Source organism: Lepeophtheirus salmonis, chromosome 3 (assembly GCF_016086655.4).
Source record: "Lepeophtheirus salmonis chromosome 3, UVic_Lsal_1.4, whole genome shotgun sequence".
Taxonomy (NCBI): domain Eukaryota; kingdom Metazoa; phylum Arthropoda; class Copepoda; order Siphonostomatoida; family Caligidae; genus Lepeophtheirus; species Lepeophtheirus salmonis.
The window spans coordinates 6,772,495-6,788,041 of NC_052133.2; the positions used below are offsets into that span (position 1 = coordinate 6,772,495).

At 27.8% G+C, this 15,547-nt stretch overlaps 1 protein-coding gene across 7 annotated transcripts in view; it reads right to left on the minus strand.

Moving 5' to 3' along the window:
- Positions 1–1,414: 1,414 nt before the first annotated feature.
- The window catches only part of LOC121114280 (3',5'-cyclic-AMP phosphodiesterase 4C), a 531,705-nt gene continuing 517,572 nt past the window's right edge, over positions 1,415–15,547 (minus strand). For 6 of the 7 annotated variants that reach the window (XM_071886949.1, XM_071886954.1, XM_071886951.1 and 3 more), the window contains 3 exons: positions 5,107–5,229; positions 4,869–5,051; positions 2,166–2,985 (listed from right to left, as the gene is read on the minus strand). In XM_071886949.1, the coding sequence (XP_071743050.1) occupies positions 2,803–2,985; positions 4,869–5,051; positions 5,107–5,229 (489 nt within the window). In that variant the 3' untranslated portion in view covers positions 2,166–2,802. Of the gene's footprint in view, positions 2,986–4,868; positions 5,052–5,106; positions 5,230–15,547 lie in introns of all 7 variants that reach the window. The other variant, XR_011779171.1, reaches the window with a different exon arrangement.

Genomic DNA, 15,547 nt, shown 5'->3' on the forward strand with positions numbered 1-15,547 from the left:
TCAAACATAGCTTTGTTTTCAAATTTGTGTAATGAACTTAAGTACTCAAGATTTTTAAGCTATTGTTTATAATACTTATTTGATGCCAGTCTTCTGTATGGCCTTTCAAATAAGCTCTATCAATTTATTCTTCTTTTATTGTGATAATAAATTTTGCCTAATTAAGTGAAATTTGCCCAAGAGTTCATAAGAATAATGTATTTATAGAAATTGACGATAATTAGTCATTGTATGTTACAAATTTAAATAATTCTAGCTTACTTTTATGCTGACAGGCCATATATTTATTTATATTGCCTTTTTACATTAACTGAAACCCCTAATACTTTTGGACAATACATATTTACAACGAAAAATAGAGAAATATTTCCAGATTGTATACAAATAACAGAAAATCAAAAATATCTCCAACAATTTTTCAACGTCATATTGTGACGTCAGTTACACTCTTATACATGGAGCTTTCTCCTTTTGATTGATCCACTCTTCTAATTGAGTGTTACTGTATATATATTTATGCACAATAAAAATAAGACATTTTGTATAGCTGTAAGATAATTTTAAACATTTTTTTTTTGTTTGACTGTGTCATTGATAAACTTTCTGAAGAGCATTACTGTTTTTAAATGAATGACCAGAACTGACTTTTATTTTTATAATATTTCTATCATATATAGTTAGGACGTTATCACTTTTTTTTTACAAAAATATCATACCTTTCCTTATGAGTATTAAAACAATTATTGAGTAGAAACTATTGTACAATTATGTTGAGTTATATATATTTCTTTTTGGGGGCTGAGAAAAAACTCTTTCATTTTCTAAACCATGTATATCAATCACTCGTAAGTATCAAAAGAAAACTTTTTTTTTTTGCAACTACTTCGCTTAATATAATTTTTGTTTAAATGGTTGGTACAACCATGCAACGAAAATACGTAGAATATTTTACAATATATTATTTTTGGATCAAAAATTTTCTAAGTAAAACTGATATTTTAAGTGTTTAACAACTTATTGCCACCCTGACATATATTAGAATGTAAGGCAGTAGTTATTCATGTATAAGAATGTGTGTGTGTGTTTGGGGGGGGAATTCCCGATTAAATTACTTTTTAATCATAGTTATGATATAAAAATATTTATCCAAAAAATGACGTAAGTCTTGTTGGAGCTTTTTAAAAGAAAAAGAAACGAGAAAGGACTCTATTCTGTACAAATATATCTAGTTGGTTTTATTTTTTGCGAGAAAGCAACTGAGTTTTGTAGCGAGGATGACGTCACAAGGGCAATCCTATCAACTTAGTTATTATTATTATTTTACCAAGCATTTCTCCGGGTTTTTTGTCTAAGAAAGCCAAGGTCATCATCCTTTTTTTCTCTTCTATTATCGTAGTAGTAACATACATAAATATTGAAAATAAAAATTTGTGAAAATTTATTAACATTAATTTTTGTATATATATATATATCCATAAAATTATATTTATATATATATATATATATATAAATTGATCATAACTTGCATAGATTACACAAGCATCTCTATATATAAATTTAATAGTATAATTAACAGTTAAAAAGGGTTACACTTATTTTCCTAAAAGTCCAAACACTATATTATATATTCATATAATAATTTTTAAAATAAAATTAATTGTATATTGATTTTTTTTCTTTCGTAAATTATATAAAAACATATTGGCACAATATTTGTATTTTTATAATCCATAGTTATACATATAATTTTTTTGGTGTACGACCTTTGTTATGCATTTAGACACAAAAGATATGTTTATAAATTCACTATTGCATTTGGGTGGATGGGAGTTGGGGGAAATAAATGGAAAGAGGTATGGGGAAAGTCAGTATTTAATAATATGCACAGAAAAATTTTACCACAAATTTACAAAAACACACATAAAAAAACAATAGTTCAAAAATAATTTGTTACACTTATAATTGTGAAAAAAGTAAAAGGGTTAGACTTAAAAATCCCTAAAAAAAAGGGAATTAATGACACAACCATATTGCTAATAGTTTAATTTTTTGAATGATACTAATCATTTTAAAAAAAGGTCAATGAGGGAGGGGATAAAAGTTCATTATTCTACAAAAAATATTGTACTCAACATCCAGCTATTTTTTGTAGAAAAAAAAATTACTTTATTTTTTTCTGATTTTTTTGTTGCTAATTTGCTTTTTTTTAAATCTTACATTATTTTTGAAAAGTTATAACAAAGGAGGTAGAAAAAGAAAAGGCAATGCGAAAAAATTGAAATATCATAAACTTAAAATAACAAACAAATCAGTCTAAAAATAACAGGGAGTTTTTATGTGGTAAAATAGTATATATTTTCTCTAAATATTTAAAACACTCAATCAAGTTTTGATATAAAAATATATTTTAGAATAAAGTTTAAGAAAGGAAAACAAAAATAGTTGTAGTAATAATTACTATTAAAGATAGGTCAACATAAGGTGTTTGAAGGGTTCGGGGTGTAGATTCTAATGGTTGAATTAATGAATTAAAGAATCGATACAAAATAAAGAATTGTATTTATACAAAAATATTTCATTGAAATAGTAAGATTTTTTTATTTTATTTTGCGTTTTAATATGCTCATACTTTTTTTATATTTGTTTGCAAAAAAAAAAAATCAATGTGCTTTTCTATTTGTCATCAAGATGCTCATCATTTTTATTAAAGAACAACTTGAATAGTCTTTTTGTTTTGTTTTTTTTTCGAACAAGAAACAATTTTTATTTAATTGTTTCTTCCTCAATTAAAATGGTCTATCCTTAAGAGCCTGACTCATCCTCTTCCCGTAGATCATTGGTTGAGGAACTAGGACTTATAGGAATTTGTGACTGATACCAATCCCGATTATCTTCAAGTGTATCTAAAATATCTTGTGCGTCCGGATGGACCAAATCAGCCCATGTTTCCCATAGAGGATGAACAATATAGTCAATAAAGCCAACCTATGTAAAAAGAAAGAAATTGAATATATAATTGAACATTAAAACAGTCATATATTGAGCAAAAACTATTTTGTAAATGGAGGAGTACTTTTTGAGTGAAAATTTAAATACAGAATAGGATAACATAACTTCCTTTTTCCAAAAGTTAAAAAAAAGTATTATAAATAACAACAGTTGTATTTTCGTTTCAAAATACTAGCTTACATTAAAGATTTGTTTGAACAGTTTAAAAATCATATCAAATATGTAATCTCCCCATTGTCCATACACTGAATATTGGTATTAAATGCCTTGTAATTTTTCCAATTATGTATTTATTTTTAAATTACTTTTCAAAAATAGGTTTCAATACGATATTTATGTAATACAAAAATAATTACAATTTAGTTGGCAAAATATCTAATTTTTAAAATTTGGATGTTTTATTGATAAAGTATGTAGTTATTGGTGATTTTTACAGATATCTTATAAATGCCGAAAAGTTCAAAATAAATCCCATTTCAATTATCGCATTTGGACAAACTGGGCAAATTTAAAATACATGAAGACCACAGGATTTGATGACACCAACTTTAAAGCTACTTTAGTTCATTGTTTTGAAAGAATTATCAAATTTCAAATTATGTAAATGAATTGAAAATATTGTTTTTGTATATAAGAAATTGAAATAATTAATTTATTTTATGAATCTCACTAATGAAAACTCAGAAGCTAGATTGTAATTAGTTTAATTTTATAAAATTAAAAAAAAAGTAAAAAGGAAAACACACATTCCTAGCAACTCAAACGAATGAAAGCAAATTACTGTATTTTAAAAAACTTTCAGAATTGCGTCTCTAGAATGAAACCACGCCAACACCGCTACAAGTTTTACATCCTAATTGTTACGTATTTTTAAAAAAGAAGTTATATTACTCCATCCTGTATAAACATGTGAAAGATAAATTTTTAGTTTTGAAATAAGCATTAGAGTATAACGCAGAGATTTATTTATTAGGGATGTCCGTATAATTTTTTAATTTTATCATATTAAATGTAAACTTAAACATATCAACATCTAAAAAACCAATAATACAAATTGAATTTATAATAACTTAACCCTTTAACGACAATGTATTTAATATGCAGCATGTTTGGAAGAAAGGTTTGTTCCAATTTTAAAAGAATTTATAATGCTTTCCCCTGTTTAGTGTGCATTCAATCAAGCAGGAACAGTTAGTTTTGATTATAACATTACAGATTTATTTTTAATAATATTGCAAATTCATATCTATTTAATACAAAAATGAATATAACTTATAGCCATTGTTTTATGTTCTCCGCCATATTTGACATTAAAGCTTAGTCATTTAAATGACTCAGGTTACCGAATCTAAGAAGCCTAAAATCAAGGATGAAAATATATGGTATTTTTTAAAATAATATATATTAGTGTTGCCCATGTCCTGATTAAGGACTGAACACTGCAGTCCCGTCCAGTTCAGTATTGGTTCGGTCCAGTTCAGTCGTAAATATAAGTCTTAATAACTAATAAAGTAACTTAACTTTATTTCTTCCTTTGTTAATTTAGTTCTAGGACTGACAATCCGAAGGACCGACTTCACCCTGCCCCACTTTTGCTATTTATTATTTTTTAAGGACCGGTCTCAAGATCTGAAAGGAACGATCCTAAGATTGGGCTCAACCGAAAAAATAAGGAGTGACATAACACTGATTGATATCTTTTTTTACTAAACAAAAAATTACCTATAAACAAATCAGCATGGCATCATTATAAACCCCACTTTTGTCGTTAAAGGACTTAGCATAAATATGATAATGAAAAAGATATCTCGGCCATTGGTATATTAATTTTTGGTCTGCTGTGTGTATTTTTTCCTCACCTGTGACTTTTGAATGGTTGCGTTGTGTCTATCACACATGGGACTTATATCAAGCCCAGTGTCTCTTTCTTTATCACCTTGTTTGAAAAATTCTTCCATTATTAAATCGCACCATCTTCGATAAATCTCTAAAGGTTTTGTGGGGTTGGACAAGTCTGCACAGTGAACCATGTTTTGAAGAACCTATTTTGTGTAGAGGGGTTTAGAAAAATGAAGTTGACTTTTTTTTTAGTTGTACCTGAATACGATCCGTGTAATTGTCTAATAGGAGGACACCAGATCCAGCAACTTTTTTGGTTTCAACCATGGTTTTCAAGTCTGCCAATAAACTCATGTGTTTTGACATGTCTGTTGCAAGGACCTATAAAAATATCACTCTAAATAAAGTTGCAGGAACATACAAAATAAAATGGTTTATCCACAGAAAAATATTTTATTTAATTCAATGAATCAATTTATTTAGATGTTACCGAGTTACGAGTTAATATAGTTTTGAAAGCAGGAGTTTTTGCTTATTTGGATAACTTGATAAGTTTGTAAAATATTTTGATATAAACAAAAAGGGGTTACATTTGAAATTCTACAATTCTGATAATTTTGAATTGAATTAAATAAAATTTAAAGATATTGTTAAAAAAATCTGGATAAACTGAAAATTTAATTGATTTTAGTGTTCCTGGCTACGTCAGCAGTAATAATCCATTAATTTATCAAGATGATTTCCAGAAATAATTTCGACTATTTGAATTAAATGTAATTCAAAATTTTAAGAATTACAAAATCTGGAGAATTCAGTTTATCAGTAAGTCAATTTCTAATGTTTTGGAAGAAAATGAATATCGTCTATATTACTAAAGTAAAGTTTGTCTGTCTGACTATCAGTATAATATATATAGGTAGAAATGGAAAAATTGTCGAAATCCTCGTGAGTATAAATTCTAAAAATACTGTTGACCTGCAAGATATCAGTCAGTCATCTAATTCATTATTTTATCCCATTTTGAAGGGTCGAACGTCTCAGCGAGCAAGGAATGCTAATACTATTAGCGTGATCTCTGTAAGCAAATATACATATGCCTTGGAGAAGAGTAGCTTTCATTAGATATTCTCAATCTCCTATGACGAGGTAGAGGGGGAAAAGAAATAAACAAGTGGAAAAAACCCTGTTGTGAAACTTGTGACGCTCTTTTTGTGTTTTAATTTTATACTGCTTCTTGATAGGAAAGGTTCAAGCTAAGCAATGCCTCAAAAGTGTTATGAGGATTCGGCTCTATAAAGTGAATAAAAATAATCATTATTATTATTTTGAAAAAGCCAATTTTGAACAGAAAAAACATGTTTTCTTTGTCAAGTCTGGGACTTTTAACCGCATGTTTTATCTTTCAAAAAGCTAAACATTTTCATAGAAAAGATGCCGATATACCTTTTATCCGTAGCTGATTGATTTTTAAACTACTCATGATCATTACGAAAAAATATGTATGACCATTATAGGCTAATAATACTAAATAATTAAATTAAGTTTTATATCCACCAAATAGAACGCCTCAAACTCTTTCTTGATAGGAATGTATCTATGGCAGTTGACAAATTTAAGCCAATCATGATTTAAAAATAACATAGTCTTATTTTGCTGAGTGTCCACTGTTTCCCTGGAGTCTTTTAGCACCCTGCATCTAAAATATAATGAAACGTCGTGACAGCTAAGCTGCTCTCCTACAAGACATTATTTTAACTTTTTCACTCTACCATGTAAATTTTCATTTTTTTAAATACTTATTGAAAATGTTTACAATTTAAAACACTATAGTTCTATATTGTAAAATAGATTAACAATCATATTTACAATGAACACATCATTCCCTGATTTAGACATTAGGAAAGCATTATTGATTAAATATCACGACTTACATATACCAATAAATAAATTACTTCACACTTATTTATTAAGTTACATGCAAGGGACTTGATTAGATAGACAAAAACGAAAAAACCCTCTTGAATTCTTTATGATTCATTGTTCATAACGAACATCTTCTAATTCTTTCTTTAAGTTTTTATAATATGTATTTAATCAATTTCATGCAATCAAAAGCCCTTAATCAAATAAAACTTTGCCAAATAGTTAAAATAAAAAAGAAATTTGTATGTATATTTATTTTCTTGAATCAACTATTCTTTTATTTGAAATAGATTCAGAAAAACAAAAATGATGTATGATTAGAGTTGTTTAAAATATGACCTAGAACGAGCGTGATACTTCTTCAAATTGCAACAGTATTTTTATTTTCCAAAGCTATTATAATATTCTTGTTCATGTATGACAGAGGGTAACAATGATGATTAATTAGGGAGATATAAGTTTAAATCCTTAGTAAACTAAGAGTAGAATAAATGAGCGTATCTAACAAGGAAATATGATGGAATTTATCCCATGTTGGAGTGGGAGTATAAGATATTTTCATCATCTTATAGCTGATCACAGCTTATGTAATGCAATAACTAGACTGCTAAGCTGCTCTTCCCCAAAAAATATTCAAATTGTAAGGGTTACACTGTCATTTTAGAGATTCTTGTAATCTTACATGCCGGCAAATCATAATTTTTATAACTCTATCAGACAACTTCTTTTATAATAAAATAATGAATATATGTGACTTGTCAGGATCGAAAGAAAATAAAAATACTTTTTCTATGACTTTAAATTAGAATATTTGTTATTTTAAACGAATTAATGTAAATCTATTTATTAAATTATTTTAATTAGGTTCGATATTTAATAGATCCCGAATATTTATAATTGTAAATAAAAAAAGAATAACAAAAATATTAATACACGTAGGGATTGGACGATTTTCATATGTATTAACATTATTTTTATTGTACATTTTATCTATTATATGAGGTTTTGATCAAATTATTGAATTTGATCTAGAAGAGTATAATTGTTTTTTTGGGAAGTGCAAAGTAGTTAAAATTAAAAGTATATATCTTTTATTTGAATTAATAAAATATTATAACAACTAATCTTTCTAAGTAGGGACAGATTCAAATGGTTGACTAATCAAACAAGTCAACCAATGTTTGCCCCTAGATTAAAATGGTGTTTCTAATTAGATTTAACTTCACAAATATGAATATGCATATAATCTCAAAAAGAATTATGTTTTAGTGGTCTACGGAGAGCAATATTTATTATACAATCAATAAGCCTTGATAGCCAAATAAATATACAAAAATATTTTTTAAGTAATAAATTTTAAATAACTTTTATTTTGAATTTTATTTAACCTTTTCACTCCCAGGGGACACCGTTGGTTATACAGGGTGGTACACTGAAATATAAACACATAATAATTGAATAATTAATTAAGGTTGAGGGATTTAAATTAATTCATTTTTCGATATATTAAAGCATATACAATTAGTTACAAAACAAACTGGAGCTCTCTAGCTTAGATACAAGTCAAGAAAAGGACCCTTGAACAAGATAAACAAATTCCATTCACACACTCCAAACAGTTAGCCGTCTCAAGGAACACCGTCTACGACGTCAAAAAGTCTGACACGTTGGAGAGGAAGAAGAGCTCTGTCAAAAAGGCCAAACTAGACTCAGAAGAGTTAAATAAGACAGTCTATGCTAATCCCCTCAAGTCCATGATGCCCCAAGCTAGAGATCTCAGGGTTTCACGCTAGACTATGAAGAAAGCTATCAAAAGTTGGTGAAAATAACCTTGTGAGGGAGGAGCGACCACTTTTGACACCAGTAATGAATTAACCCCGTTTGCTCCGTTTCAAGATATTATTAAATGAGTTTGGAATGAGTATGTTAGATTTTTTTAAACTTCTTTGTCCCCTGTACAGCCCTCATGTCAACCTCCTGGGAAACACATTTTAGGTGCATGTCGAGAAAAAAGCCTTCAGTGTCCGTCATTCAAACACCGAGACCGAATTTTATTGAAATTATATTTTTAATTAATAAATTATATCTTGTTAAAGTTTAATATTCAAAGTGTTCAGATTTTAATCTACCACTTGATAAATGCAATAATTTTTACAGTCGTTGTTTTTTAAAATGACATTTTTGTTTTTTGTGTGATAGCTAGGATGTCAAAATATATTTAATATTTTGATAATGATTAATTAAAATAGAGTTTTGAATATTTTGTAAGCTTCTCATTTTTCTACATTTGAAAAAAAACAAAACTTTAAATTTATATTTTTTATATTTTTGAAGGAAATGATCTGTTCTTGATAAAGTAAATAGTTAAATGGGGAAGATATTTATTCACTTATAAATGAATAAGATACGTATTATAATGTATTGTGCAAAAGAAGATAAAGGAATATAAATTTTGTCATATGTAAGAATTGGGATGTATATTCATGATTACTAAAGTATAAAAATCGCTCCAAAATTATCACCTCTATAATTTTTCAATAATCAATCAGAGAAGATCCTAAAATATTTTGTTGATAATGAAAAAAAATTAATAAATTTTATGCAACAGTAAAAATAAATGTTTTCTAATAAATATAAAAAATGAATTTATATGTTTAATGGTACAAATCTCCTTACACACGTGTCCCATATAATATATTATTCAACTTTTTTTTTTTTTAATAACTGGAATAATGTAAATATGCTTCTAAAGACGTAAAATAGCCATCCTTTAACAAAAAGCCTTATGCATTTGAAAGAGTAAAGGAGCTCTTATCATTATTATTATGAAGTTGTATGTCGTCAATTTAGGACAAAATATAACTTTTATCATTACAACTCATCAAATGTATTATCTCCAGTTCATAAATAATTGAAAAATATTTTTTACATCTGGAGAAATTTACCAACAACAATCATTTTATGTTCTCATTATCTAAATCTTTCAAAGGGAAAAATATGACTAAATTACAGTAGTTCTAAAAAATATCCCTAAAAACTAACAACGAATGACATAAATTTGAGGTTTGTATCTCAATTTGTTTTGAGTGACTTCAGACCTTGATCTATAAAAATAATTAGTGACAACATTTGTTACAAATTTAAAGTCAATTATGTTTTTCTAACGTTTTGTGTGACCTTGACCCTTGATTAAGACATCTCAAAATTAATTGGTAGTTATTAATAAAATATATAAACTTCCTACAAAGTTACACCAAAACACAAAACAAATCAAGGCAAAAACATAATTATTTAACTTAGTTGGCTGATATATTAAGGTTGATATTTGGGGAAAAAATTATGAAATACTCCGAACTGGATTTTTTTGGTTATATGGGTCATTTCTATGTTTCTTGAGTTAAAGTCAGTTAGGAGCACACCCTTTAAACCAGAGGGCAAAAAAACATGAAATTTGGTTAAATAGTGTAATTATTTTACTCATTTATATGATTCCGTATTGATTTTTGAATTATTCATTACAAAAAGCATAATTCATCAACCATTGAATAAATGAACACAAGCCAAAAAAATTTTTATCTTTAAGCGCTGAATCCAAAACTGATCCCAGTTTTTCTCCCAGTGATCACTTACAAAATACAAAATCGAAAAAAAATCCTTGGAGATACATATTTTTCTATAATATAAGCTATGCTATTTATCATTGCTATTTAGTATGAATAAGTTATAAGGTTGTAAAGAAGAGTCTCATTTTTCATTATAAAAATTGAAATATATCGAGCTCAGAACAAGGTACTGAATAAATAAGAACAATTTTTAATCAGAACAAACACTTTATGTAAGTTTTATTAGTCCAACTTTTAATGAGGAGATTGATTTAAGGGGAAAATATTATTTTGAACAATAAGTGTGCCGAATTACTTTAATCCCAGATATTTAAGAATTCCGATGACTGATAGTAAAACTAAGATCAATTCTGGATTTCGCATCCATACATATATTCGACTATTGTCTTTAATTCATTTGTACGAAATTTTCTCCCTAACTGTTCCCCTGTGTATTTGACAACAGAGTAGTAATTAGTACTTGTTCCATTGGGGTCATTGTCGGTTTTTTTTATTGTTTAATTTACTTGAAGTTCAACAACGGTAAAGATTTGAGCTACATTTGTACCACATACGACAGTGTTCTTTTATACAAGGATCATTAATAAATATAATTGATAAAAAAAAATATTTTTCTGTAAAATAACATTATTTAATTTACCTTATATGACATATACAGCATATGAACAATACCCATTTCACATACTAAATTTTAGATTGACTTAAAATGTACGAATTTTGTACAAATATCCCAAATGATCCTTCGGCCGAATGTACATTAAGCAAATTCTCCCTTAAGAATTTTTTTTGGGCAATTCTCCTAGAACTGTAATTATAGCTGCCAAAAAGTCTTAAAATGGATAATAATAAGTTTTTAAATCATTAATGCCAACGTTTTTCACATTATATTGATTTGTCTTAATAAATAAAATTTAACCTATTAAACATAAGAGTTATTCATAAACCCCGTGGTGGGTCTTTTTCACACAATTCTTCCTCTTATATGTAATTACACCATTCTTTTCTTCAACCTTTCTAAAAACTCTATGCTTTGTTTGTTCCTTCCACCCTCCCCCACCCCCATAAAAAATGAATATGACTCTTTTTTTCAATAACTATTTGCTCTTTAACAGATTGTACAAACGATATCTCGTTCTCAATTTCTATTTTTTTTAACAGTAGTATCTTGTCTTAATAGGAAGCATTATGTAAAATAAGTGAACTTAGATGGCAATACGAGTGCATTGAAAGCTAACCAGTTGGTATAGATTGATTTTTAAAAAAAGTTATGAAAATGGTAATTGACTTTTAAGTAATGGATGATTTCTTGTGTTCTGAAGATAATTAATAATCAGTATTCTACTAAGTAATACACAATATGAATATAGAGTGTTAACGAACGGTTATTTGTCAGGACTTGCTCGAAAACCTCTCTCCTTGATCTGATTAATCATCAAATCTATAGATCTGCCGGTTTTTCTTTTTTCCTTTCCTCCTTATGCCGTTAACCTTATTTTAGTTAAATTTAAACATATAATATTTGAAATTCTTAAATTCACATATTGATATTTTTTATTTGTATCATTAGTATTTGTGCATTGTCTGTTTTCTATAATTGGATGACAAAATTTTATGATTTTCAAATAATATGTAAATAATTTTGAATGTGATTCATTGGATGTTAACATTAAACAACAAAAAAAAACAATCACCATTAAAAAAGCAGCAGTTAGAATATCACTAAATGATTTGTTTGAAAAGTCAATAATATATTTTGTATTTTGTAGTAGAACTTGGTACTCTCTTTAGTGCAGCGTACTAAATTTAAAGATGTGTGAAAAATTTGTGCAATGATATATTTATATGACATGTTAGAATAAACTATAATAGATTTTTTCATAAATGATACTTTTTTTAAATTTTTTTTTTTTTTTTTTTTTTGGGGGTATACTGAATAAGTTTGCCGGTACGTCATACTTTCTCTTTCTATCTCAAAATTGGAGACTTTAAATTCAATTAAGTAACAGGAGGATACTGTGAGTTTTTCTATTATGGAGAATTCTTTATGGGGGAGGGAGGATAGGTACTGGGAGCCCAAAATACGGTGACTTCATAATGAGATGTGATCTCCTCCAGCCTCATCCCTCAGTCTATGCATCGAATCCGTGCCCCTCCCCCTACCCAGAATAACTGATACAATACTAAATTACAACCTCTTCCAGATAATGAGACCTTCAATTTACTTTCACAATCCTCCAAAGGGTTAATACCTCGAAAAAGTTGAGTTATCTCACCTTCTAATCCTATAATATTAGGTTAAGTAAAAAGTTCTGTGCGTTTTTCCCTAGATTTCTTTAGTGAGTTACCTCTCACGATTAATACATTGCATCAAAAAAAGTTTAAAGTATGCTTCAAGGTTAACTTAACTTTAAAAAAGTTCATTTAAAGCTTTCTTTTTGTTTGGTGAAGCTAGTTGTGCGTTACAGGGCTCTTAAATGGAAGTAAAAAAGATAATATTCGAAAAATTCTTCAGTATCACTACAACCAGCGTGAAAAGGTGGAGAAGGTGGCCAAAAAAAAATAATGTTTGAAAAGTTGTTTTACCCAATAAAGTATCGAATGTAACAGCAAAGTGGCGTTTTGAACTATTCTGTTCTGGTAATGGGGACATCGAAAATGTCAATAAAATAATTGATAACGTCGAGTTGGACCAGCGTGTGAGCATCTCTTCTAAAAAACCGTTTAGATCCGTTTAAATCAGATAAACATAACTATGTTCGTTTTATCGTCAAAATAAGAGAAAAAAGCTAAGGAAATTATACTCAACCTATTATATTCTTCTCTTAACGAAGTAATTTTCTTATCATTACAAGGTTGTGATGATTGAATTTCAACTATCTGCTGTCGCTGTCTCCAATTTTGAGATAGAAAGAGAAAGTATGACTATCGGGCGAGCTGAACAATGTAACATTTTTATTTTTAAATTTAAAAAAGTTAGATTTATATTAATGAAAACTGTTGGCCTGTATTTAATGATAAAGAAAATACTTTTTGTACCATTGATGGTTTTCTTTCTACATTATTTTTAAGAAAAGTTGACAAAGTAGACGAATGCATTTGATTTCTTCATCTGCATCGAGAGCTTTCAAACTTTTTCATGCTTTTTATATAAGCGTGAGAAAGCATAGAAAGGCTTTTCAGCTTCTAACATGACACTATCCCCCCCCCCCTGTTGTCGTTTAAACAGACAAATGATTTGTATAGTCTAATTTTTCTACCATTTAATGATCCAAATCCCCCTAATCGTGGCTCGAAAATCAAAATTCTAGAAAGCGATGATGGGGGTATTGGAGATTTTTTTATATACTAACTAGTTTTTAAAAACCAGCGCTTCAAATTCTTTTATTTATAAAATACAAACAAGTTAAGATTTTGCCAAATTTATTTTTTCAGCACAAATTATAAAAATATATAATTTTATATATGGAAGTCGATTTCTCTAGCATGACCTCCATGAGCACGTTTACAAAAGTACAATCGTTGAGCCCAATTTTCAACTACTTTTTACATTAGTAGTTTAACAATTTTGTAACAATTTTGCCTTAGATATTTTCTTTAAACTCTTCTATGGTTTCTGGTTTATTGGTGTAGACCAATGACTTCACGTGACCCAAAAGAAAATCATTAATTTTGGGCCAAAAATATCAGTTATTTTGGTATTTTGATAGTAATTGCCATTTACAGTAACGTGACAATAATCATCATCAACAAAAAAATATGGCCCTATGACCCATCTAGCATGAAGTCCACACCAAACAGTAATTTTTGAGGATGCAAGGATGTCTCGTGAAGCACTTTTTGATTACTGCCGGACCAATAATACAATATTTTGCTTATTAACAAAGCCAATTGAGCTAAAATGAGCTTTTTCACTGAAGATGATTTTTTGTTCTTAAAGTTTAACGAATTAAACTGCTATTTTTTTAATAAATTTGTATAATTTGCAGTCACTGATCAAGAGCATGTCTCTCCTAAATGAAATGTATATTAATGAAGTTTCTAAATGTCAAAGTAAGAAAATAAATTTGGCTTCGTTTTTGCCCTTATAGAAAAAAATTGATGTGTCCGTAATGAAAAATTTAAGAACAATTGAACGTATTTTGGAGGCTTTCCAAATCAGTTAAGACTTTATTTATACATATATTAATGGATTTTTAATATATTTTTTCCATTATTATCAATTATGGTCAGGAATTTTATTTATGTAGAAACTTGATTGGTATTTTTATCCTATATATCCTAATAAAATAGTTCAAGTTTTGTTCTTTTTTGAAAAAATTATAGGTCCCACAAATAAATCTTTGTATTTTCTGTTAAATATTGCGTTATTTTTATCATTATGAATCAAGTCAAAATAATTGATATTTTCATTTTTTTCTACTGTGATATTTAATTAATAATCAGTACTTAATATATAGTTAGTCTTCATGCAAAATAAGTAAGGAGATCTTGTCTTCATGATGGAGTAAAAGAGCTTTAATAAAAAGGCACATGTAAAGAATGTATATTTATTGATTAACCTCTGAAACCTACTCCTTCGAGCTCAAAATTTATAACAAAAAATGTTATACCAATACACAGGCTTTCCCAATACCAGGTTTTCAAAATTTGAAATTTTTTATCAAAACTAACCACCCGAATTAATAATAGTTCTTATTTATATCTATTTATTTAAGATTTAAACAACTTTCATAACCTCTATTATTAAATGGAGTTGATAAAATATCTCTGTATTACTTAATTTCAGAATATATATGTCCTGTAATACATTACGATTAAATAGAGTATGTCTTTTCAAGTCCATTCGTTATAATTGACAAAGAACAAGCCCAATTGAGAAATGACAAATCGATACAAACAATTTATTAAATTTGACAAATCTTGAGAAATATCAGGATTCCGTATTAAAAATTTATACTGTAAAATTTAAGTATTTCTTTGAATATTTTCCGCGAAAATTACCAATGTTCAACTAGTCAGTCCTTCCCTTTATATTCACAATGATCAAGTTTTTTATTTTTATTATAATCACTAATAGTGCATGGTTTTTTAGAACCTTTTATGAATTCCGTAACTAAATCCAACCCATAAAATTAAATATTAATTGATGACAA